Source organism: Chaetura pelagica, unplaced genomic scaffold, assembly GCF_000747805.2.
Source record: "Chaetura pelagica isolate M959 unplaced genomic scaffold, ChaPel_1.0 scaffold511, whole genome shotgun sequence".
Lineage (NCBI taxonomy): Eukaryota > Metazoa > Chordata > Aves > Apodiformes > Apodidae > Chaetura > Chaetura pelagica.
In genome coordinates, this window is record NW_009952161.1 from 366,658 (window position 1) to 394,024 (window position 27,367).

General features: G+C 37.5%; 1 protein-coding gene across 1 annotated transcript in view; it reads right to left on the bottom strand.

The window, feature by feature from the left end:
* The window catches only part of LTBP1 (latent transforming growth factor beta binding protein 1), a 134,849-nt gene that overhangs the window by 60,079 nt on the left and 47,403 nt on the right, over positions 1-27,367 (bottom strand). Inside the window, exons 6-16 of the mRNA XM_010007248.1 lie at positions 21,816-21,938; positions 20,115-20,282; positions 17,315-17,548; positions 15,339-15,361; positions 14,249-14,351; positions 13,568-13,666; positions 11,432-11,557; positions 10,153-10,278; positions 9,278-9,400; positions 6,282-6,401; positions 1,659-1,781 (exon numbers count right to left, since the gene is read on the bottom strand). Coding sequence (XP_010005550.1) covers positions 1,659-1,781; positions 6,282-6,401; positions 9,278-9,400; positions 10,153-10,278; positions 11,432-11,557; positions 13,568-13,666; positions 14,249-14,351; positions 15,339-15,361; positions 17,315-17,548; positions 20,115-20,282; positions 21,816-21,938 — 1,368 coding nt within the window. The remainder of the gene's footprint in view (positions 1-1,658; positions 1,782-6,281; positions 6,402-9,277; positions 9,401-10,152; positions 10,279-11,431; positions 11,558-13,567; positions 13,667-14,248; positions 14,352-15,338; positions 15,362-17,314; positions 17,549-20,114; positions 20,283-21,815; positions 21,939-27,367) is intronic.

A 27,367-nucleotide genomic window follows, 5' to 3' on the forward strand; every position in this document is an offset into this window, starting at 1 on the left:
AGCAGGGTGTGGTTTTCAGATACACATGGACAGGCTGTTCCCCTATTAAGTGAAGTTATACCTTAAGGCTCCTTTAAATACTTGCCTTGTAGCAATATTAATCCTCTCATGATGGGGAAATATCTCTCTGAATCCTCAGCCACTGCTAATCCCTCAGTGCTGCAGTTCTCATAAACTGGGGTCAGCCTGGGTTAACAGATGGACTTGAAAATCAATCTTAAGTTTTCCTATGAAAAACTCAAAATATTGGAGGAGAGTGGCAATTTGAATTCAGAACATAGCACATGTCTTGTTTGAGCTAGGAAGCCTGTTCTCTGCTCCTTATTTTTAAATTACTTGTTAAGGAACAGTAGTTAAATTGATATGTAGGTTCTTAGTCACTTCTAGAATTCAGGCACAGCTGAATGTCTTTCTGGAAATATACTCCAATTCAAACAGAAAAAAGTTACTCAATGAGGTTTTTCAGGTCTGTGCTACGGCCACGCAGTCTGACCTCTTGAGTAATGGTCCCTTGCAACCACAGAAGTTTTGAATTTACGCATCACTGAAGTCTGTGGGGCTGCATGAAGCATCTGGGCCCACGTACAGGTCCTTACTTTACAAGGGTGCACTTTAAGAAGAACAGTCTGCACATGCCAGCTCAGCTTGGCAAGGGCTCTTTTCCATTAAAGGCTCAGAGGAAGCAATCAAACTTTGTCTACATACTTTCCCCAAGACTAGTCTGCTGTGCGTCCTGCACAGCACATTTAACTCACTCAAGACAGTTAACTTACACTGATGTTTTGTTTCAAACTTCCTGACAAATTTACATGAACAATCATTTAGTTTTACTGTATTATTTTAAGCACTCAAAAGTCTGAAACTGCTTGGTGCTATATACAGACACTTAGGGAGGAGCAGGGGGGAAGGGAAAAGAAAAGAAACCAACAACCTACAAACCAGCATCTGAAAAGAAATGTTCAGGTTTCTATGTGTTTCCAAGAGCTCAGAGACACACTTCCAGATTTTCACCTTTGGGGAGAGGTTTCAAGAAGTCCCTTTTCCATAAGGAGAGGAATGTTCATATACCTCCTGTACACACTCTAGGTTCTCAGACTACTGTGCTCTGACTTCTAATTTTGGACCCAGACTGGAGCAGTCTGGGTGGAATTTCAGATGTGGAAGAAATATAGAACCTGCCACTTTGGAGGTACATCTACTGTTCTTAGAAATGAGACACCAAACTCTCTCTCTACTAAATGTACTACTTGAAATGCAGTGACACCAATGCAGGCATTGGCTTGGTGTTAACTGTCATTGATGGGTTCCAAGATGGGACCCAGGAGGGTCCACTCACTCACATGAAAGTAAAAAAAGGTAGAATAACATTTAAGGCAGCAAAAGCCACTGTTCCCAAACCTCCAAAATGACAGAAATGCCAAGGATTTTGTAAAAATTCAAAGTTAGCAATATAAATATTACTATATCTTCTTCATAGGCTTAATTTTTATATATTATTTTTTTTAATCTACCATGTGACCATGGAAGCCATAAATACATATTCTTACATTTTTGGTTATTTAGTCTTGGTGTTGTAAATTTGCTGCTTCTCCATTGAGAGGAATACTATTAGTTGAAAAATATTATCCAAAAGGTAAGTGCAACTTATTCTTTCCTACCTTCACACTGATCCTCTGATGCAGAGAGTTTGAAACCTTGGCCACAAATACATCTGAAAGACCCCTCCATATTTTCACAACGTCCATTTGTACAGACATTGCCATACTGACATTCATCTACATCTGTGAATACAAAGAAATCGTAAGTGTATAATTAACTTTGTCACAACCATCTTTCAGTTGAGTTTGGGAAATTATTCAAATTCTGCCGTAAGCATGATTATTGTAATTTTTTCTGTGTATTTTGACTTGGACAATTCCACAGCAATTCTGATTTAAAAAAAGAATTTGAACTTGAGCTGGCTTGTGCTCAAACACTCAACTATACTTAGAGCCCACATGGCTAAAAAATTGCTTTCATCCCACTACTGCAAGGACTGCAGTTTAAGCTCCTTCTTAAACCTTCCTTAAACCTCCTTCTTCCTTGTATTTTCTTAAATAGGCATTGAACTATGAATTGTGTCCACATCATCCTTATCTGAATATGTGGTTTTTTTGCCCATAATCTTCCTGCAGCAGCTTAAACCAGTGCAGCTTTAGTATAGAAAAGTCGTCAGTGAGTGCTGGCATGTTCTTTCTTTCATTACACAGATTTACTCTCAGGATATATGTCTGTGATAAAAGTGCTAGCAGCTGTTGATACCTTGTAACTGTTATTGCTAATCCTATTGTTATTGCAAGGAACAGTCCAGAAAAGCAGACACAGCTCACGCTGGCAAGGCTGTTAGAAGTTGTTCTCTCTGAGACAATTTTTAAAACACGTGCTCTAGTCTGCTTGCCCCAAAATGCTGCCTCCACTTGTTTATCTGCAGCTTACCAATGGGTGTGAGGGAACAGGCAGGTTCTCTCTGAAGCTAGAACACACCTCAACCACATTTTCTGCTGTTGAATTTTTAATCAACCTAGCTTTACAAAGCAGTAACGTGCAGGATTTAAAGGAGTTCTGTGCGTAACTAAAGAAATCTATGAGAAACACATGTACACGTGAGACCTTTATAGATGACATTTTTCAAATGGGCTTAGACAAGGCAGATTCCAAAAACCTGGCTGACACTTCATGGAGATTTCTGTACTTCATGCAGGCGAAGGCAGATTCCAAAAACCTGGCTGACACTTGAAGAACTTCATGGAGATTTCTGTACTTCATGCAGGCTGTTGCTACTTAAGAATATTTCTCAAGTTTTACTTCTGAATGCAATTTGCATAAATCAACAAAGAAAAAAAGCAAACATATGAATAGATAATATCTATCTTTATAAACTCAGCCAGAATTAAGTATGCTAAAATAATATTTTTTATTACTTATTGTATCTGAAGTGATTAATTTCCTCATATATATTTCTCATTCTTTGCTCTTTACAAGCTCCTGTACAATCTGACTTTGACAATGCTCCTCTCTCCCCAGACAGAAATGAAATCACCATTATTGCCCATATTTTAAATTACCTGCTGCTCTTGTTCCCTCACTTAGACCTCTAACTCTGTAAATAAGATGCCCTGCTACAGCCTGGCTGAGAACATGAAGTGGCATCATCCCAAGAGATGACAGCACAGATCCACAGGTGCTCTCCTATGATGATAATGCTTAGACCCTTCTGCAAGACAAATTTCTCAGATCCATATTGTTGCAAAAAGTGCTTACTCAACAAAATACAACATTTGCTCTCAATGCATTTGATCAATGCTCAAATTCAAGAACTTGCTAAACCACAGAGAATGTAATTTAGTGGCCAGTCATGTTAATTTCCAATTAACTAAGAAATCTACTGCTTATAGTTTTCATGTACTTATCTTCAAGCTACTTGGAAAAGATGCCTGCATTAGTATTTCTGATATTTGGATGGGACTTGAAGGTCAAGACACTGTCCCATAAGCCAGCAAAAACACCAAGAACAGAACCTGAATCTTCTGAGATAAAGTCCAGAGCTGTTACTGATTCTACTGAAGTTCCCTACAGTACGGGCTAGAGTACTAGTACAGTCCCTACAGTAGGGCTAGAGGTAAATGGATCAGCTCTGCTGACCTCTGTATTAGTTTTGAAATCTTTTGATGGGGTCCCTAATGCTGTATAAGCTGAATATTGTTACTTAACCACAGAGCTACAAAATCCACCACAGTGATAACCAAGTGGATGAAGCTGCCTAGAAAGCTTTGCAAACGTATTTTTTAAAATTTATTTTTCAATACACAGAACTGTGTTCTAGATTCACATACTTCGTTATTGTAATTATAAATCATGATATATCACCTTATTTGAGTGTGCAAAAGTGAAGACAGATGGGAAAAAACCATGAATGCAAGAAAACTTAAAAAAAATAATTTCTGATAGTCCCTGTACAACAAAAACACACTGAAGGACCTAGGACAGTAGCAAGTTCAAGACAATGAGGTGGCAGAGTGCACAGGTACCATTTTTAGTTTCTTCCAATGTGGATCTCACACTGGATATTCCCACCAAAACTGCATTTAGATCTATTCTACATAAGTATGAAGCAAATCAATTGACTTGCCTTTATTCAACTACAGTAGCTAGGTTTCTGGCTTTAAATCCTGGCAGATTACATTACTGATAGAAGACTTCTTAGGGCATCAATACAGGCAGTGGATTGAGCAGAGATAATAAAAAAAAATACTGAAAACAGCACTGGGGAAAAATAGCAGAGTTGCACTGACCTAAACAAACAGTAGAAACAAATATATTCATGTAACAATGGACTTCAATACCCTTCATAGATAACTTGAAAATATTTTCCTTTCCAGTGTTTTTAAACTGTACTGTACTGCAAAGCTATAGAGTTAATACCAACTCTATCTGCATCACATTTTCTAAAACGTGTATGGCTCATTTCCAACATGATGTAAGTCTGGGAGAAACAGAAAATGAAGACTGATCACATCACTAATGATGTGAGTGAGACATCTAGGCTTAGAACATTTCATAAAACAAAGGAAAAATAGAAACTAAATGCAGTGATACAAGGAAAAAAAAGTATCAGCAAAGGGGAACCAAGACTTATCCCATGACTTAATTTCATGTGTAAATCTGAAGTGAGCAGTGACTTTTCTTTCATTCTACTTCTACTAACCTGGCTAGCAAGAATGAAACAAGTGAAAGTTAAGCCAGCCGTTTTCAACCAGGTTATTTTTATAAATAGGTATAGAAATCAAGCTTGATATCATGAAAGAATGCAAAATTAAATCAACCTTATATTTTCCAAATAAGGAATTAAATATGAGGAAAGCTTTCTTAACAGAGCACATGTGCCACATCCTTTGCAGGAATCCAGGCAGGTGGGAAGGAGCAAACCAGAGATGAACAGGAACATGTGCCAAGTGGACCACATCATTTTGCATAAACATTCCATAGTGTGTTATAACTCCACTAAAAACCATGAAATTACTTCACAAATTCATTCTTCCACAATAAGTCAAATGACAAGACCAAATAATGCTACTAAATTATAACAGGCAGGTGTTAAGACAGAAATAATTTTCTACAACATGGCTTCATTAGGGTGGTTGGAAAAGGAATCATCTGTATGGCAAAACCAGTGGTGAGGCTCTGACAGCTACATACATTCTTCAGGTCCTTCACTGCAAGCTGGTTCTAGTCTTGCTTCACATCAAAAGCCCATTTTCAGCTGGACCACAGCAGATGTCCACCTCCCAGTGCTATTTCAACCAAAACTATGCTTTGACTGCTTCATGAATTGAACCAAATCACAGCAATTGGGAGCAATTAGGAAATAAGTTATGGAAGGATACTGCCAATGTGACCTACAACAACAGTGCGAACACCTCCTATGCAGGTTATAATACATCTGTGTTTAGCTAACATGGTTACTTCAACCATCACAATTTAGAGGGTGTGTGTTATACACAAAGTGGACAGGAGGATTCACAACAGACAGCTGATACTACACAACTGAAGTAAAATTTAACTTTCTGGTAGTGCCCTAGGAAGCAGCATTCAAAATTGCAAAATATTATTTCGTTTTTCACAGTGGATTCATTTGCTCTTTGTTACCTATACCTCAAATAGCCAAAATTGATTTGCAAAAAAATAATAATAATCTAACATTTTTTAAAAAATCAATGTGAGAAATCTGTCCTAAAAACCTACCTGAAATGAGACAAACTTTTAAAAGATATGCTGAATGTTTTTTCTGGAACTACAGATAATGAAGAAGTTTTATTAATATGCTTTGTGAGCAAACTCCCATATGCCATTGAAAAGCCTGCCAATTATACTGATGTGTTAGGACTCTCATGTGTTTTCCATTTGTTAGTAACTCCACACAATGACCTACTAGCATTTCACTGATAATACATCCCCCTTTCAGTTAATATTTCAAGTTTTTATTTATTTTTTAAAAATTATAATTGTATTGTTTGCAGTCTAGATTAAATGTTTATTTATCTGCAGCAAAACAATTTCCTCATGTATACTGTGTCTGAGAACATAAAGCAATTTTTAAAAGGCCATATTTTCAATTATTAGAGAATGAAACAGGGACCACCCAGGGCACAGTGCTTTCAGCAGGTTGTAACATTGATGGCACAGAAACGACAGCATCTTGAAACAGGAACTAAAACTGGAGATAGAAAGAGTACTGAACATACCATGGCACTGCCCATTCCAGCCTCTGAATCCCACTCTGCAAGGAATGCACTGGTAAGAGCCTTGAGCGTTAATGCACTGTGCATCTGGACAAGTAGTTGGCGTCAAGCATTCATTAATATCTTCAAAAGAGAAGATAAAAGGAGATACCAGTCAAAGTCATAACACAACACTGAACAACAAATTAATCTGGTTATTCTGACTGCACTCATGTCATACATGTAAAGAGTTCTGTGCTTTATCTGTTAGACACCCAGGAAAGTACAGATTTGGACCAGTGAAGGGGCATCTCTGAGAAATAAATTAGATACTAGTACTGCAAATCTTTGGTAGGCCCTCCATAACATACAGCAGACCAGACATCTGTCTCAGACATGCAAGGATAACTGCTTATGTCACCCCTTCACCATATTGAAGCATCCTGAGGTTCTTTCTATAGTCAGTCTCAAGAAACTCTGGAAGTGCATTGCAACAACAACAAAATTGTAACTCTGGCTTCTCAAAACAAAGAGGAATTTAGTATTATCCACTGTCCTAGAGTTATGCAGCATATCTATATATTATATGGACTATAAATGTAATTGTTTCAATGGTAATCAAAAATGTATAGAGTGCGTAGGGAGCTAATTACACCTGAAAGAAGGCACAAGGAACACAAGCATCACTGAAGCTGGCAATGTTTGGGATGATAGTAGAACCTGTTGCATCAGAGTGTTCACCCATGACAAAACAAGAGATAGGTCCTGAAAAACTCATTGATCTCACATCCAGGTTTCAAATATCTACTGAGATCTTTTTATCCTGCACGAATGAAACGTGCAATCCATGTAGTCTAAGAGACTGCACACAAAAATGATCATATAATCATAGAATCATAGAATCTTAGGGGCTGGAAGGGACCTCGAGAGATCATCTAGTCCAACCCCCGTGCCAGAGCAGGGTCACCTAGAGTACATCACACAGGAACTCATCCAGGTGGGTTTTGAATGTCTCCAGTGAGGGAGACTCCACAACCTCCCTGGGCAGTCTGTTCCAGTGCTCTGTCACTCTTACAGTAAAAAAATTTTTTCGGATATTCACCTTGAACCTCCTATGCTCCAATTTACACCCATTACCCCTTGTCCTATCACTGGTCATCACTGAGAAAAGCCTAACTCCGTCCCCCTGACACTCACCCCTTACATATTTGTAAACATTGATGAGGTCACCCCTCAGTCTCCTTTTCTCCAAGCTAAAGAGACCCAGCTCCCTCAGCCTTTCCTCATAAGGGAGATGTTCCACTCCCTTAATCATCTTCGTAGCTCTGCGCTGGACTCTTTCGAGCAGTTCCCTGTCCTTCTTGAACTGAGGGGCCCAGAACTGGACACAATACTCCAGATGTGGCCTCACCAATGCAGAATAGAGGGGGAGGAGAACCTCTCTTGACCTACTAACCACACCCTTTCTAATGCACCCCAGGATGCCATTGGCCTTCTTGGCCACAAGGGCACATTGCTGGCTCATGGTCATCCTCCTGTCTACCAGGACCCCCAGGTCTCTTTCACCTACACTACTCTCCAGCAGGTCAGCCCCCAACCTGTACTGGGACATGGTGTTGTTCTTTCCCAAATGTAAAACTCTGCACTTCCGACATATTCAAAGACAAGTTGCTTTCAAGTAACTGATGATCAGAAGATGGTGGAATTAAAACTGTGTGGGCAGCCTCATTCCAGTCTGCTTCCACACTTGAGTATCATTTTATAAAATGGCTTTTAATTATACAATAACTATAATCTTTCCTACCAAATACTTGCTCCATGCAGTGCACAGAGCTAAGGAAATAATCAGAGTCACCTCTAGTCATAGCTTCCTGATCTCCTGTCCCTTCCCTGCCCCAGGCCTAGTGGTTGTGTCTTCTGCAGTTAAGGACTGCTACCCACAGCACAGGTAGTAGGGAGGCAATTTAATCCTAGTTTTGGGAAACAGCTCACTTAAGGGAAGTAGCCTCCGACACTTGTAATTTAACAGGACAATGCTCCAACCTTCAAAGAACTGAACATCCCAGTTGCAAACAACTCACTGGATGTGGACAAATCAAATTTTTCATAGAATTATGATTGTCCAGCTGAGAATACTTTCTCATAAAAACAGCAACAGGCCTCTTCAGCTGCCATTATGCCCACCTGTGAACATTTCTCAGTGAAACTGCTGTGCAATTTTTGTTATTTAAGTAACAAAAAAATCCACTTCTGCTGAAACCTGTTGCCAGGTTTCTGGACTTTATCTGTCCTCAAAAACACACAACATGAATGATGCACTTCGTACAGAAATTTTTAGTCAAAATAAAGATGCTAGATGCTGCAAAACTTAAAGAAATCACAACAAGATTTTATAGGAATACTTAATCGTATGCAATGCCTGTAACACTGTTCTGCACAAACCACAGACTCCAGAAAAACCAACATATATGCAATCCTGGTGTTTCCCAGGCTAGGCCTACAACAGAGCTTGAGTGAGTATAGCTTGAAGGCAAATGGGGTGAGGAAGCCTAAGTGAACTGTGTGTATTGTGGGCAGCTTGGAGGATTCTTTTCCTTGTTTTTGAAGAGTGGAGAAGGTGGAAATGAGTTATTTGTGGAATCTGGAATCTGTCAGTAGGGTGACTATAATGTGTAGGTGTAATGACATGGTGAAATGATTCCCTCAATGTGTCATTTCCTTGGTTTGATGGATTGAGTGTAGGAGGGTTTTTCCCTTGAGCCACCTTAAATAGCTTTCAACAGAGAGTATGGTTTCAGAAATTACATGTTGTTAAGTTAAATGATAGAGAACTACCACCACACTACTTAAAATACAAGAGAATACAATAAGGAATTTGGCACACTGTGATATTCTCATATCTACCCTATTTTAATCACAGATTCCCTACTGACAGAAAAGATATGGAAAAAGAAGTTGTAAGAGTGGAGCATGTGAAATGTAAATAAATGTATTACTGCTGGTGAAGAGTCCAAACCTACCTTCACATTCACCTCTCCTGTTCATTTGGTATCCACTATCACAATATTCACATCTGTATGAGCCAAGAGTATTTACACAAAAGCCTTCCCCACAAGTATGAGGTCTTGAACATTCATCAAAATCTGCAGATGAAAAAGATAAGCCAAGAGATACTTCACCATTAAATGACTGAATGCTTGCAACTTCCCCAAACTCTGCTTAAGTTGAACAGAAGTAAGTTTGGATTTTCAAGCTGTTTGCAAGCCACAGCCACATAGCTGTTCTTACTGAGCAGTTCCACTGTTGCCTCACAGCTTGTAAGCACAGAGGGAGTGAAATCTAGAAACAACCAGGCCATAAGGAAGAAGAGCAGTGATCAGCCCTGCCCTTGGTTGCAAATCCAGTGCATGTCACTGCATGTATGTTGTGCCCAAGGCAACACTAACCTCAAAGATCATGGCCACTTCAGACTGTTAGTGCTGCTCTCCATGCAGCCCATGGCTGTTTGCAGCCGTATTTAAAAACATGGTTTGCTACAGCTAATAGTCATTGGAAGAGTTTTGAATATTTGTATTTCCCACCACAGGCTTTTTATACTAAATGGTAATATTCCTAAACAAGCATGATACTGAATAAATTTTTGTTTATTAACAAATGATAATTTGGAAAAGTAGCATGAGCTACTCAAATATTTTCCTCACCACAATATGGTGAGAGACAATTAAAAACACTTCCAAACATCAGTCTGTCTAACCACTTTTTCTCTTATCTCACAATCAGTCCAATACCAATGACATTGAGGAAAAAAGCTGAAAAGGGGACTTAAGGGGGCTTTAGATAAGCTTCTTGATTCATTTTCATATTTTTCTTTTCTATAAAGGGGAGCAGTAATCACCAACACAGTCGGTTCCATCTTCACTGGCCATGAATCCAGCTTGGCAAATGCATAGGAAACTTCCTTCTGTATTTTCACAGCGTCCAAGGGAACAGAGATGGGGTGTCTGATTACACTCATTAATATCTATAAAAGAAATAAAACTGTAAGACTATGTAGAATACATATTTAGTTGTGATTCTTCCTGTGTATTCAATGAAATGCTTTTGAAAAGAGTGATCTTGTAATTATTTTAACTAATTGAAAAAATACATGTTTTCCTTCCCCTCAGAGCTGCAATAAAGATGCATTAAATAGTTTTGGTTGGAAAAAAGATGCTCTTATTGGCTTAAACTGTAAGAATGCTGCATTTCCCTGAAGAATGTGACATGATTACTATTCAAATCACTTCACTAAGTGCAAGCTGAGCACCAGCTGCAAGCATGGAACAATAACACAATTCGGATGAGACAGAAGGATTTCAAGTTGCCATTGGGCTGTATATGTGTGTAAATTATTTTTTAATACCGTAGTTGCACCTGATGCACAGCAGTGTGAAGTTACTGAACTTTCGGTAGCAGGAAAAGTCGATTGTATGTAACCTGCAACATGATGTAATAAATTCTTTCTGATCCAAGTTAAAAAGGAACCAGCACACTCTGAATGAAGGAAAGATATAAATATTGCTGCTTCCAAATCTGAAATGGCTCAGTCTGGGCTCTGCCTCATGTTCATCAGAGCCCTCTGTTCCAGAATTTTAGCTTTGAAGGGGATAAAGATCTCACTCTGCGGATTGCCTGATGTGCTTCTGGGATGTTTATGATACACTTTATCTTTTCAGCAAAGGTTTGAAAGGGAAGACTCAACAAAATGAAAGGATTTAGTTCAGCTGCAGAGCTGGTAGCTGGGCAAATCATTCTGAGAAGCAGGCAATAATTTGGTCATTCTTTCTCCAAACAGAAGCGTACTTCTTCCTAGCAGTCTGATGATTTTAGATCCCTGATGCAAAGCTGAGCAGAGACAGTCTGTCTAATCACTTTCTCTCTCATCTCACAATAGGAAAGGCTTTCATTCAATTTAATTAAATTCACGTCCAGTTCAGAGCAGCTGAAAGGCTGTATCAGAGACTAGCTGGCAAATTTTACTTGACATATAAAAGCTAGTTTCTGTGTAGTTTTGGAAGCATTCAGTAGAGGAAGCAACTCCTGACTGCACTGTAGCATATTTCCTCTGACAGACTCTACATTTCAAGCCCTTAATAGCACGGTCATTTCAGAGTTTTGAAAGCATCCATTCATACCAGAGCACTTTGTCTGCTGATCGTTAAGTTTGTACCCCTCGTAGCAGATGCAAGTGTATCCCACAGGCAAATTAACACAGTGTCCTGCTCCGCAGATATCAGGATTAACTGTACATTCGTTGATTTCTAAGCAAACAAACAAACAAGTTAATGTTAAACCCTCATACATTGTTCAGTAAGTGCACAATATTTCATAATCCAAGTAGAAAGATCAGGCCTGAAGACAACTGTAAATCAAGATAAGTCCTGAGTTTCTGTAATGGATACCTTATCTGAAAGAATCTAGAAACCACCTAGGAATTTCCTAGTGACACATTCTCATGTCCCTGTAAATGGGTACATCCAAAATAAAATGAAGATAACATAAAAAAATTATACGATTTAACCTTTGCATCAAAAGCTAAGAAAATAACTGTAGTGAGTTTCTGGTTGTTTTTACAGAATACTTGTAAGATAAGGAGATTTAGATATGCACAGCATTGGATGTTCAACCCTTACAGTAGTATAAGAAATTCTCCAAGTACATGTGTCACTGCAAAAAATGACTGTGTTTAGTTGCAATTTAAGCTAAGGTCATAAAGCAGAATGAAATTCTAATTCCCGAGAAAGATGTTATCATCTGTAAAGAAAACTCATTTATCCAGACAATTCAGAAATAGGTTACATTTTAATTTCATTAAATGTAATTAATCAAAGTACAGAATTAAGGCACCGAAAAATACCTCAACACTAGCTGCATTCAGCTTTTCAAACCTAATTTAGGATTTTGTTCTACAGATCTTACTTCACTTGTACTTCATTATCTCTTAAATATCTGAACAACACTTGGAACTGTATCTGAACAGCAGATGATTTATTTGTTTGCAGCACACAGCAATTTCTAGTTCTATTCCTTTTCCTGAGGAAAGAAAAAACAGCAGAACACAGAAAACAACAATTTTTTTCTAACTTACGTAAATTCCCAGCAGGGTAACTTCCCCTCCCTGTAAGGAAGGAGGGAGCTGGCTGGCAGAAGGGGCACAGTCACAGCAGAGATGCCTTCCAAATTTTGGTTTGACAATCACCATTAATAGAACTTTAATTTGGGACTGACAAACTGCATTATAGGTAATTGAAGGAGGCATCTGAATGCTGACAGACGGAGACAATACTTTCTTTACTCTTACAGTAGATTCAGGAGAATTTAACTGCAGACAGAATCATACTTCAAGCCATCAGGTGATTTAGAACCTGGGCATGTTGTGTGCAACTCAAAAATCCATTCCTGCAGGAAGGAATGTTGTCTTTGAAAAGTTAAAGCTTTATTAATGCACATGCAGTTTCTCCCTGTGAATGTACATTGTTAAACTTCTCGGTAGGTCTAGACACCTCTACCACATCTTAAACTATTTACCTGTATATTGCAATTACTTCAAAGCCTGTGTTAATTCTGAGAGACTAGCCAATGTGACATTGGCATGCTCTCATGGATATACACATAATACATTCACCTTTTCTTTTTTCAGATTTAAAGGAAGTGACATTTTCATGCCTCTGGACACAGCCTGACAGCAACTACAGCAACTTAGATGAGTTTCAGCTATGACAGAAGCATTACTTCTATTTCTGTTATTTTCACTTCTTGACACATGAATGTAGAAAAAGCAACTTTGATATATCAAAAAAGGAAGAAGTGCAAATATCAAAAGAACTCTTCAAAGTAGATCTTAGAGTAACAGCTGCTTTTTGTAGAACATGCTGATCTACATCCCATAAAGTCTACATCTCTCAGAGAACACAATCGCATATATGTCATGAATATGTGTGCAGATTAAGGACCTGACTTGTAGCCAAGAAACCTTCAGTTCTGAATTTCAGTTGCAGATCGTGTAATCTAATGAGGATTTTTTTTTTTTCTTCTATCATGTATTTGTGGGCACAAAAATGGCAGGTACAGGGCCCAGACCTGGCTCTGCTGACAGTAGCCTCACTGCTGTGCTGTTCTGTACTTTCTACATGTTCCCAGAGTATTCTTTTCTGTTCTATAGCTACACTCCTTCACCACTATAATTCAGAAGCAGCATGGAACAAGTTACACTGTCAGGAACTCACAGCCATTTCTTAGCTTATTTTAGTTCAAGAAAGGAAGTACAATACCTGTAACTTGAGTAGGTGCAATTACTTGACTTGCACTTGAAGTGGAGATTTCAGGAGCGACTTCAACAGGCAGAGGAGGAGATGTTTTCTCAATCACTACTGTGTGACATGGAATGGAAATCAATCATATCAAGAAAAAAAAGCAAAACCCTTAAAGCATTTTAAAAAAACCCATTAAAGAATTCACACATGATACTGAGTAACTCAGACACTGTGGAGCTTTTTATTAGTTTATTCTGCTTACAATTGGAGTAGAAAAAAATAGTATAATTGGGTTTTCCATCATCTTGCTGCTTGTGGAAAAAAACCTGAGGTGCTAGCAGAAGCAAGCACAATAGTAAAACTTTCACAGCAAAACTCAAGCATAAATCTACCTAAGTTTTCTCTTGAAAGGGGTACAAGGCCTCAACTCTGTTTACATTAAAATTCTCATGTATGTGATCCAGGATATCACTTTTGTCTAAAATATGTCTCTGCCTCCTAACAAATGACCCAGCCAATGCCAACCTCTCAATTTCTCCCACTTCCATGATTATTTTTTTTCCTCAGTATTCTGCCCGTAGAAAAATTGCTGGTGAAGCTCCAATCAATTTTTATTAACCCCTGTTATAATAGCTTCCTTCCCATTCTTAGAAGAATTGTAAGCACTCTTGTACTAAAAGACAAATCAAAAGAAATTACCTGGAAATTGTGGATGCAGGTTAATTGTTGAAATTCCAGGAGAAAGCTGAGGCTGCCCAGGTTCCACATCAGGCTGCTTTTCTTGATCAAGGGAAGCTAATTCCTAAAAGAATGATTTAAAACTTACATTCTGAAAACATTATCTTAATTCAGCTATTGTAACAACCCACAAACTCCTGGCTTGAGAAACTGCAAAGATTCTCACGAGTGGCTTTTGATATCAGATCATGAATTACCATCAATTTAAGACTGAAAGAACATGGAATACCACGTTTACACAACATCATACAGTTTAACATTGCTTTTATTAAAGCAGCCATTTCATGTAGCTTCTAATTGTAGTTTTCTCCCTCAATAGTTCTCCCACTCTCTGGTCTTTGATTGCTTTTGAATAGTATTAAATGCAGTTCAGCATCACACCAAAGTATACAAGCACATTATGTCTTGAAGTCTTTGACCACTGTGAAAGGTTCTCTTAGATATTGCACCGTTTATCTTATTTTCCTAAGTGTTAGATGCTTGTAAGTCTTTAGGAAAAAGAAAATAAATACAACTGCAGTTATTCCTAACAATTCCTATTATTAGAAAACCTGAAACATCCAGAATGGGGAACCTAACACAGATACACACCTGCACTTCTCTGCTGAATACACAGCAATCTTAAAAAACCCTAGGAAACTAACTTAGGCATTAATACAAGTCTCTTAAGCAGGGATCGCAAATGCCTCTCAAACCTTCATACTGTTTCGCTCCAACCCACTTTCTCTAGTTGTCAGTAGCTGTGGCTCTCCTTCATATTGTCTGCATTTTTCAATATTCCCTTTAAAATGCAGACTTCAGAATGGGCTAGAACAGTATAGTACCTTCCACCAATGCCCTGAAGAGAGGTTAAAGTAATCTCTTTTTTGTACTTCACTACGTGCCTGTTGTTTTCTATAATAACAACATGAACTCTTTTTGCCTCAGGGTTTGTAAGTCCACAGTGAGATGTTTGCTCCTTGTAAATACTAAACCTTTTTCAGATTAATCCTTATCCCAACTCATACACAGTCTGCATTCTAATTCCTAGATAAATCACATCGTGTTTTACCTGATCAGGGGCTGCAGTTGCCACTAAAACCAGAAAGAAAAAAGAAAATTAGTCTTCACATAACACACATTCTATTTAAAACTGCTAGCACATTTCAAAGTGGTCAGTGCCATTGCAGAATTATTTCAGGCTCTAACCTTATCCCAAAATGGTGCCAACTTGAGGTAATGTTGCTGAAGCAAGTGGAAAAACTAATCTGAAATCAGAATAAGATTCTACACACTGGCCAATGCTGATAAGTATTCACTCAGTATTCAGCTGCCCTAGAGGTTTCTCAATTCTTTACTTAGAAACAATCCGAGAAACTCACAGGTTATTAACTCACTTTTTCAATTCCTTCCAAGGAATATCAACATCTGTAATTTTAAAGGCAAATTAATGCCAGAATTATATATAACTCACCACTAATGAACTTGCAATAACTAATTGCTTAAAACAATAAATAACGCTTAAAATACATTTTCCTAAAGCAAGCACAAGTGGTTTGGTTTGTTGTTTATTTTTTATTTTCTCTGCAAAAGTGACTATTTTTCAGGAAGCAGAGGTAGAAATTTTATATAAGTTTTTATTTTCCATTGCAGTTTGCCTTTTTTGAATTTATCTTCTACTGATGAAAATCCATATGCTTCTGTAAAAAAACTGTAAGAATATTTTTCTTTTCACAATCAATACTTTTCATAGGATAGATTAAAAAAAACCACAAAATCAACCAACAAAAAAACCCCTCTTCTTTCTCTAGTGTCTTCAGTATTAGCAGGGAGGTTGATCATCAGAACTGGAAGTACTTCTAATAAAATCTCAAAACTTCCAAATGCAAACATATAAAAAATGGAATACAAAATTCAAATATGTGTATGCGTCATTATTGACTTACAGTAAGCATATTTTTTCAAGTATTTTATTTTTAAAAATACTCTTCACCCTCTCAAGACTCTCTGTGTTTTAAGATTTACTAGAATGTGGAAATCTTTCTCATTACTGAAATATTTTAGCAAATCATATGTCACTTCTTTCCACTTTGTTACACAGAAAAGCCTGTAGGTTTATGTGAGATTTTATAATTCAGCACAGTCTGTAAGTATATTTGAATGGCTTATTTTTTCTCCAGATTCGGTTTAGCTCAATTATCTTTTTGAAACCGAAACTAGAGCAGTGATTTTAACTGGAAGGTAACCCATGTCACAGAATTCTGTGAAGTCAGCTGACTGAAACTCTTTCCAATAATGGCCTGACATACAAATACATAGATTCTACATGGAAATAATCTATTAAGTACTCAATATCATGAGAGGGTTCTTCAGCATTTTATTTCTTCTTGTCTAGACTTAGTTCATCCCAAGATTTTGTGGAAAATTATTTATAATAGTGCTGCCTTCTGCATTTCTTTTAGCCTCAGAACATTTTGACTGCTACAAGTTCTTAGAGGAACTTGCAGAAAACAAACTCTGAGAAAAATATCTTAGAGGAGGTTGACTAGTCATTGAACAGCCCAGCAGGGAGGGGCTGATGCAACCTGGTCACACCAAGGGAGTGCACAGCTGCAGAGGTGAGAGCAGACCACATGAAGGGGATACGCACCCACATCAGGTGGTGCTGACCTACAGGAGCAAACAGAAGGAAGATGAGGAAAACCCTTTGGCTCCTGGCACCCCAAATACCCATAAATCAAAGCCTGAGTTGAGTCCATTGTCAAACATTTGATTACCAATATCTTTATAAAACGTCTTACTATAAATATCTATAAATGTCTACTATTTCTTATAGAAATGAATAAGATTAAAGGAACCTCTCTCTCCATGGTGTTGTCAGCATGACACAGGAGCTAAATCACATAACAGTACACTCCAGGACATGGAATGTTCTGCTGTGGGAAGTGACACCTTTGTCCTGCACTGTATGCAGCTACTCCACAAAGCAACATACCACTGAAAACACATGCATAAAATTACAGAAAGACTATATTTTCCCACTCTCACCTTCTTGCACAGCCATCTCAGTCTCACTTTTCTGTGAGAAGGTCAGTGCCTCCACTGGGTTTTCCTTTGCTGGGAGAGGTGGAGGAGAAGTACCTTTAGCAACAGGTTGAGTAATCGGGGTCTTGCCAATGACAGGTGGCTGTACTCTAACTGCAGGGTGATGATATAGCTTGTTTCTGTGAGGGCCAGAAACCGTATAACCCATTCCACCAGGGCAGATTTCCTTAAAAGCAGCTAGATTTGGGATGGGAAAATATTCCTTTTAGGAGTCTAAAAGTGCAATATGTTGACATAGTGGAAAATATAATCACTACCACTAATAAATTTCATCTCATATTGTATAAACATTTTTACTAAAAAAAAAATAAAAATGTAAAGACGAGCTATGCATTGCATGCTAATATGACTGAGCATTCTGCCAAAAGCATGTTCTGGCTGCTAGGTTTCCACTCTAGCTTACTGTCCTTCTTTAGTTATGTTTAATCTATCATTATTTCAAGATTATATCTTTCTAGTAATAATCTCATTTATAAAGCTGCTACAGAAAAAGGTAATGAAAGTCAGGCAGCAGCAGCTGCTCTGATCTCTGCAGCTGCTCTACACGAGCATCAGGTTTTGCAGTCCTAGTGGAAGACTAGAATGTCAGGGACAGGGAGACCCTCCAGGAGTTTTGAGGGGGCAGTTCCCATTGTTCTCATTGCTCTAGGTAAAGCTATGGTGAGATGAAGCACCAAAGATTTAGGGTCCATCTGCCTGACATGATTTCATACAGCTTCCGAAGAGATGTGCAGAGTAGGGCATTGGTAAGCTAATAACTTCTGCTTTGAATACACCACAGTTTTAAAATGAACTAGCATCTAAAATAAGAGCTGAAAATAATACCTATAGGTACTCCATAGATTAATTAATGAATGGTTACATTAAATTACAGTATGCATTAGTTGCATGCTATGTTCTGATACTGTCTTAGTAATAGAAAAGATGAAAGGTTAAGCTGATAAAATTGAGTGGAATATTTGATTAATTTTCATTGGAAAATACTAATATCAAAACTTGCCATAAGAACACCCAACTGAGGGTGGGAATTCTGGTCCAAGGAGGAAGACAGAGAAAATGCGGTGCCTGTCTCTTCAGATGTATACTCAGGATGTACAAAAACTTGTTTCAGCTCATGTTCTCCCAAATGCAGAATAGAAATGTGATCCTTATTCTATCACAGCTCTGGTAAGTGCTCTCAACACCGGGGTATACAAAGCTGGCCTCTCTCAGTCTCTCTTTTGGAGCTGGTCTACTTGGTACAAGTATTTAAAAAGCTATCAGAGGGTAAGATAATGACTTTTTAATTCAATAAATCCTAAATTAACATGGGATGCTGCAGTAAATACATTACCCCATTCTGGAGTATCCCACTTTCACACATTTTTCATAGAAAACTCTGAAAGATTATGAATTTAACCTGTTACAGAAAGGAACATGTTTTTAAATAATGCAAGTTGTCATGAAATGGGAAAAGTGTCTCCCACGTGGCTTATGAGAATTTTCTACTCAATTTTTCTCTCTGTACTCTTTTCATAAAGAAGAATTACTAAAATAATGAATTCCACATAATATTCAAGGACTTATATATTTTTTACAACTAGAAAGCAGTCACTTTTGCAAAAAGATATACTCCGTGCTCCAGGACACACACAAATGGGCATAAAGCCTCCAGCAATATTATCACAGATGAGAAGCATCTGCATTTAAATAGTGAGTCAACTGATGAGAATATTTATTTTCTTTCCATTAAAACACCATAGAAATATTATTTATCTGAAAGTGAACTGGACCTGAAAAATCCTAATAAACGATCTAGCAATCCAGTGGTCAAGCAGGCAACAATGGCTTTAAAAATCAACTTAAATGCTCAAAAATCTTGGCCACTTGGCCATTTCCAGAATCAAAAATGTGGCTCTCATTAGGTCTCTGATGTTAGCTGTGGATTTCCCAAAGCAGCTAACTGAATCTTTATAAAATACTCCAAAGAGATACATGACCTGTATCATAACCATGATGTCTGCAGCAGTGGCTTCAGTAAGAGCTGTGGATTAACATTACAAATTCTTGTGCTACAATACTGAACAGGCTGAACATCATGTATATTCCAATAAGCAATGATGCTTTCAAAAAAGATGAATTTGACCACAGAGTTGGAGAAAAAAATTCAAGTAAGAAATTGTTTAAGTGAAAGGTGGCATGAAATGTTTAACTACCAGTTTATTGCTAAGAAGGCAACACCATACTTAGGACATTCCTCAAAATGCATAGTAAAGATACGCAGAAAGGTTAGAAAGCAGAGATACTCCCATACATATCCCAGTATATGTAATTTAAACTATAACACATGTTGTTCTGTAACTTAACTCTTAAAGGTTGCCATCCTTTCTCTGGAGCCTTTATCAAATTAAGAGTATTAATCAGATTCTGGGATAATTTGCCTGTATCTATAGTCAAAATATAACATACAATAAATTTATCTTCATATGATAGAGAGTCAAAGTTCAAGGACATATTCTTAGATGCAAATATTGTCAATATGGAATTCTATCACAACATATCAAAGACAATTCCTTTGTTTTAATCACAAATCCCTATGAACAAAACTACTATATATGTGTTTATTCTACTGTGATGTAGAGAACTGTTGTAATCTACTGACGGACACTTCTTGTTTGAAAGTTATTTTGGATATTTTTTTAAAGCATGCATAACAAACACAGGGTGGGGGCAAGAGCTTGTATGTTTAATGGGCAGTTCTTACCTGTTCCTGGAAGTGGACACTTCTCACAGTGTGGGCCCCAGGCTTTGCCAACACTGCAACAGCAAAGCTGTTTGCTGAGCTGAACAGAAAGAGGATGCATGCATTGCTTTCCTGCACTAACAAACCGGTAGCAGGGTCCCTTCTCTTCAGCAACTATAGGATTATCAGCTGCAATGAAAGTGGAAGAGAGGATGGTACTGTTCACATGAAAAGCAAAACACAGAAACATCACTAGATCTCCCATATAAGCTAAATTAATTAATATTATCATCTGCACAAGGTTTATTTCAAACACCTATCTCAAGCCATGATCACAATATAAAAGAAAACCCTTACTTCACATCACTCTTGAATTCCAAAACATCCTAGACCAAGGATAAAAAGTACTTTAAACAAAAAAAAATACATTAAAAATTCCAAACCAGCAGGTGCCATGCTTCCATAATAAAGAGTCAGAATCAGCTCTCTCACTTGTACACAAGTCCAACTACTGAAGACTAAAGTCAGTCACTGGCAATATGCGCTTGTGTCAAGCTATATAGCCACTAGAATGTTCAGCTATAAGTAGGCTATATAACTATGATTGCAAAAGGATTAAGTATCATACATTATATTTTTTTAATAAAAGAGACAATCATGTATTTACATTTTGCTATGCTCAGCTGTAAGAGCCAAAAGCTATAAGCTTTGTCTAGTATGAGGTAACAGGAAGCTGAGATCCATCCTACTTTCTAATTAACATATCCACATTAACATACAGTTAACAGTTCTGGGTAATATGCTCACTTAACTCAAAAAATATGAAGACTGGCTGATTCTTAACATGACATATAAAAGCAAAATCAACTCCTTTTTTCCTGGTGCTAAGCTGAAAAGTGGTAAGAAATTCTTCAAAATGCTGGAAAACGCCCTCAGTAATGAAGCATCACTCACTAGTAGCATAAGATAAGTAGGTTGAAAAAATGAAAGAACTCACCTACAGCTCTAGACTACTTTATTTTATCAATCTAAAGATAGTTCAGTTAAGGAGCTTAAGAAACGAGATTTTATTTGTAAATATTCTTTCCCCACCAAAAAAGTGAGAAATTCAGTTCTCTGTGCCTGTCTGCCTTCTTGCAGAGGTAGTTGGTCTCAAACCAAGTAAAAACTGACTAACAGAGGAAAATCATGCAGTTCACAACTTTTTAATTCTCCTAACCTTTTCTTAACTTTTAGTCCTTTTTAACCTTAAGTAAAATGTGGCAAAGATCATCCTGGGCTGAATGTGTAGTAATGGAAAGTGCCCAGGCCAAAGCTGCAGAAGTGGAAGAGGGGAGAGCAGGACACCAAGATGATTTTGGTTGGGAAATGAGCAGAGAGGGGGAAAAATATTGCACGATGGAGAACCTTGTGAGAGAAGCTAGTGAGAAAGACTGTTTAAGGAAGGTGGATGTGGCCTTGAAGGTTTTGTGACAAGAAAACCAGGCAAAGATGACAAGGGTCCTGGATGGCCACTGGTGGAGAGCAAGGCTTCCAGGACAGAGACATAAAAGAGGCACGAGCCCTGTGACTGACTGAAAAAAGTGAGTAAGCTGACAAGAGGGTGCAGGGACAGCAAAGAAGTTGGGGACAGCTTAGAAAAGTTGGAGCCAGTAAAATAAATCCCCTTTAAAAGTGCAACTAAGTATCTATTTTGGTACTTTGATTAGCACTACTACTTACATATGCATCTTGAGAGGGTAGGATCTGGCACAAATCCCATTTTGCAGGTACATCTGTAGCTGCCCATGGTATTCAAGCACTCACCATTAGGGCACACTCCCTGTAACTGACACTCATTGATATCTATGAGAAAATTGAAAACAATTAGTTACTAGAACATGTATCAATATTCTTCTATGTTCAGAAGTTCTCTCTTTTTAAATATGTGCAGGAGAGCTCTTATGAGTAAACATTCCTATCAACTCTTTTTTCCAAACTGACAACATTTGATTTATAAGCTTTTAAAGAACTGCTGAGAACATAACAGAAGAAACAACTACATTTATACATCATTCTCAAATACTCTGAAGTAAAAAACCACACTTTTACTGGCTTATCAACACCTCTTTTCCTGACTAGAAAATTTGCATAGGCAAATATAAGAATAATGGAAAGAAGTTTTAAGCAATGTAGTATAATTTATACAGGATAGAACACTGCTTGACACATTTGATACATTTTGTTATTAGTATTCAGTAGCACCTGAACATTCATTGTGCTGGAAGAAGCACAGTGCAAAAAATTCCATCTCTAGCCAAAAAAGTTTACCATCTAATAAAAAGAATATGCTTCAGGAAGCACAAAACATGTGTGATAGGGGACAAAAAGGATTGCATCCATGGGAACACCACTTTGTAATAATTAACAACTGTTTTGATAATGTCTGCTGTTATTAGACTCCCTGCACCACTGTCCCTTTCAGGTTCTCACTGAATGATTCTCTCAAGCTCAGGCCTTTAACACACTTGGGGCTGTATCTATAAATTCACTTATTCTCAGAATAGTACCCATCCAACAATCATCTGGACACCATATATAACTACATCAACAAAACTAGGATTTTATTTCAGGAGATAGTAACAATGTAGCTTGCATTGATTTGAAGAACCTTAAAGTAATAAAAAGCCACAAACCCCCACACCCCTAACCTGTAATTGTCCCAGTCACAAATTGTCATGCCTCCTCTTTCTGAAAAATTGAGACAGCACATTGAAGCAGACTTACTTGAAAATGTTTACATGCATCACTTCTACATAAGACCTTCCCTCTCTATCCCTAATGAAAAAAATGCCTACCTTGATGAATAAACAAGCTTCAAGTGTAAGTCAGATATTCCAGCTATGTCCTTGGAAATCAGCTATTAGCAATTAGTTTATCTAATCTATCTATCTATCTATCTATCTATTTTTCCTCTTCGTTTTTATAAAACCTTCATCATTTTGTTTGACCTTATTGTATGTTGCTGCCTGATTCAACACAATCAATGAGGGTAAGAAGTTGAATATGAAAATAAAACCAGATGTGTTGGAATTTAGTTTTGGAAACCTACAGAAGGAATCTTTCACGTTCCTACCTTCTCTACAAGTCTGGCTACCTGTCCCACTACACAGGAGCACAAGACTTAAGCTCACAGTACAGCCCAGCAGTTGCTATGTCGGCTGTGATTTTTTTCCAAATACTCAGTGTTGAGCTTATTCCTCACCTCTTCCAATGCTAGACCTAATCTAGTATCTTGACACCACGTGGATCAACTTCACCTCTTTGCATGTAGCCACACATGACAAAGAGTTATAATTTATATCCTAGAACTTTGGATGAAATGTGATGGAAACCACATGAATTACAAAGGATCAGCTCTGCCTCAAAGGAATTTTCAAGTGAAATTCCCAGACTACATGACTTTCTGACCTCAGAGGGAGTGGACTACTTTAAAAGGAGAATGTTATAAGAAGAGAACACAAAAAACTGCTGAAATATTCTCCTACAGTAGTGTACCTTTCGACCCATCCAATCTGTGAGCAGGAAGATGTCCCATTTAAGCACAGGAAAATCTTATTTAAGGATTGTACTACTGCAGAATATTTTGTAAGCTAGACTTGTTCTGATGCATTCGATGAAAAAAATTCAGACAGTTGCTTAGTCTGAATAATGTTCTTTCTTTTGCCCTGAAATCTGAAAATATGATTGAAGGCACCTACAGAGTGCCAACTGATCCCAAAAAGAAGACCATAATTGTTTCAAAACCATTGTGTTTCCTGACTATGAGGAATGAACCTAAAATCTCAGCAGCTAGCAAACTTAAGACATTACTGAAATAACCCTAAATAGAAACACATTGATGCAGTTGTGAATTCGTCGGGAGGAAAACTCATTGCTAACTCTCCACTTTCAAGCCTCAGGCACAACATCGAACTGAACAGCAAAGAAGACTATGAAATAGCTAGAAGCTAATGCAAAGCAAGTAAAGGAACACTCACAAACCTGTTAGTGAATTTTCTACCTGTTGGTAATTTGGAATATTAGATCAGCCCGTGAATGCTAAAGCATGGAACAATTCTACTTGCTTTGATGACAATACAGCATGTCCTAGTCTGCATACAGAGTAGAAACCAAATCAAACAAAAAAACTGGCATAGGAACACATCAGATGCTTTTAGTGATACTTGAAGAACACTCTTTTAGAGTTTTGCCGACTAAGAGTAAAGGTCTCATGACATTACTTACTAAAGTGACTAATTTGTATGTAGATGGCATATTTCTGTAATTTATCAATACACAGTCATCTTTCTTTCCATATGATTCAACTACTCTGCAGGAAGCATTCACAGATGCTGTCATTACTATCTGTGTATTAAATCTCTTCCCAGATGAACTGTTCTTGTGAATCTAGTATTTAAAACTATAACACCACATTCATATGTATTTTGCTATTGCTATTTAATGCGGGCACTGCTACATTTATGGATGTAAATACAAATGAATCCTCGTTCTAAAGTTCCTGATATGGGTATTTCTCTTGCTACATTTGTCCAGTTCCTAAAGTTAACTTTAATGTGCATGTTCTGGTGCCTCAGCATAATTTAATTGTAGTGTATTTTTAATGCCTCTTTTTCAAGTCATGACTTCTCAATGAGCTTACAGAATTACTGACCTGACTCTCTATCCTGAATTACACAAGCCTACCATGGGTTTCAACAGAAACAAGTCACAAGTTTGTTGTGTTTTGGTTTTTTTCTTAAAAAACAAACCCTTCAAACTTTCAAAAGAAGCATACAAACATGTAAGAATAGAGTTTATATAACAACTTTGGGTAAAAACAAACCAATCAACCCCTTCCAGATTTACTATCTATTTCACTTTATTTCAGACTGTGGTAAAAGGCCACCCAGCCTAAATGTTTCCTACTACCTGCCAGCCTGCCCAGCTGTGCAAATTGCACAAGAATCCACTTCTTCAGGGAGCTGGAAAAGAAATCTGATTCAAGATTAACTGATAGGTTTGTTATTTTTTTTTCTTTTTAGCCCTCTGTTTCTTGTATATGGACATAAAAATATTTCAGTTTTTAATTAGTATAGCAATGAGAATTCATTTGCTTAACTGTAAAAACTACAGAAAAAGCCACTTTGAAGTCATCAGAATAGTTCTTTGTTGTGCAGAAGGATGAACTGATGACACGCTTATAGCGTTATTCGATCACACTTTCATCTACACAGAGGAAATATTTTAAGGGGCTATGTAGCAGTACTATAAAACCATACATAGGTAAATAAATGTTCTAAAGACCAACGAAATATTAATTTTCAGTTTTCAAGGAAAACTGAAGTTCCACTGGTAAAAGGTCTCTGCATTATTGACACAAAAAACCCCACCCCACAATGGTTAAGAAAACAAGCTTTTCCACACAGCACCTTGCATGGCTCCAGAGCTAACTCACATAAAATAACAGCTGTTATTTATGATGTATAAAGAATTGGTAAACAAAGCATGGATTTTTTAGAAAAAAAAAAAAAAATCAGTAAAAAGAAAAATTGGCTTCATCCTGGCTCAAACCAGGACACAAAGCATGGATTTTTTAATACTTGGTGACTGGTAATGTGAATGACTCAACCCTTCTCAATAGTAATAAACTGGTGTAACCCGGTTTGTTATTTTTAACTGATTGACAGCCTCACCCTTCGCTGTCACTCTTTAGTATTAATCAGGCAAAATTCAGGCGAAAGTGGTTCTCAACACACTATGCTCCTAGATTTAGTAGTCCCTGTCCATAGAAGTCTGACAAGAAATGAAACCTTTGCTCTTGCTTCGGATCTGTAGAGATGGCAGGTGGAAGCCACATGTCACCCAAAAGGTCCTATTGGTTACTTCGCTCTCCTAAGTTCATCCAAATGCGCAGTTGCTTGGCCATAACCAGCATCTTGGCAGTGGTGCTGCAATACTGTACAGATGAGATTGGTGTGTCTCACCTCTTCTTTTACCCTCTTCTAGGAAGGCAGCTTGATATATGGTGAGATCAGACACCACTCTCTCCTCCAGAGCCACCACTGTACCCCCAGCTATGAACAACCCTGATGCTGTAACCAAACCACTGCTAATCTATCCCACAATCTTTCCCACTAAGGAGAACTTAAAATAGGCATTCTTAACAATTAGTGGCTGACATCTTCCCACAGATTTTTGTAGGTCTACTGGGTGTCAAGTCAACCTGCCTTCAGAAAATGCAATGTGTTGATGAGACTCTGCCACTGAATTTCCTGGGGGGAAAAAACAAGCTAAAATAACCATTTTCTAACTGAATGCTTGTCTGCTCATGTGAAGGTGTGAGTATGAACAAAGTAGTCTTCATGACTTTAGAAAAACAAACCCTCCAAAACCAAACAGAAGCAAAGGAGGAACATGGGAACAACTTGGTATTCATTTAAACAAGAAAGCACATGCTAACATTAACTTGTTATAAACTATGCTAATTATATGTAGTTTTACTAAGTCCAAAACCAACTTCAAAGAACTTTACATACATTAGTTAGTAGATAGAAAATGGAAATGAATGATAACTCTGATCTAAAAATGAAAATTTTCTTCACTCATGGCTTTTTCTCCTTGCTTTCTAAGAAATTTTACTTGTCTTTCTTGTCCAGAATAAGGCAATCTTCAAGGTTCTATATTAGTAATATCATAAAACACAACCGTACTTAAAAAGTGCTTTACCAGAATCTTGTTCCACAAATACTTAATAGAATCAGATGAAGAACTGACCTGTTTTTACTCATGACCACACACACACATTTGCAATTGCATGGGCTGAATATCACAATAAAAAATTTTAATTTATTTAAGTGTAAGTGCAGACAACAGTTCATACAACAACCTATTTTATTCTAATAACTGTGATTTAAGGAAGGACTGAATAGTCCAGAAGAAAAAAAACAACAACCAAAAAAACCAGAAAACTTTTGAAAAAACAACCTAACCCTTATTTGTTACTTCTCCCTAAACAGTTCTTCCTTGCTTAAAGATACAAAACCCCAGTGGCTTTTCAGCATATTGATCTTTATTATGAGGGTTGGGCTCTTTTTGTTAGGTATTGATTTTCTTCTTCATCTCTCTTACATGCTTTGCACACTGAGGAACTGTGATGACTGAAAAAGTAACACATGAATCAAAATTTTAAAAAGCAGGAAGTTAGATATGGCATCAAATTCTGTTCTAAGGTACTTAAATTTAAGTGACAAAGC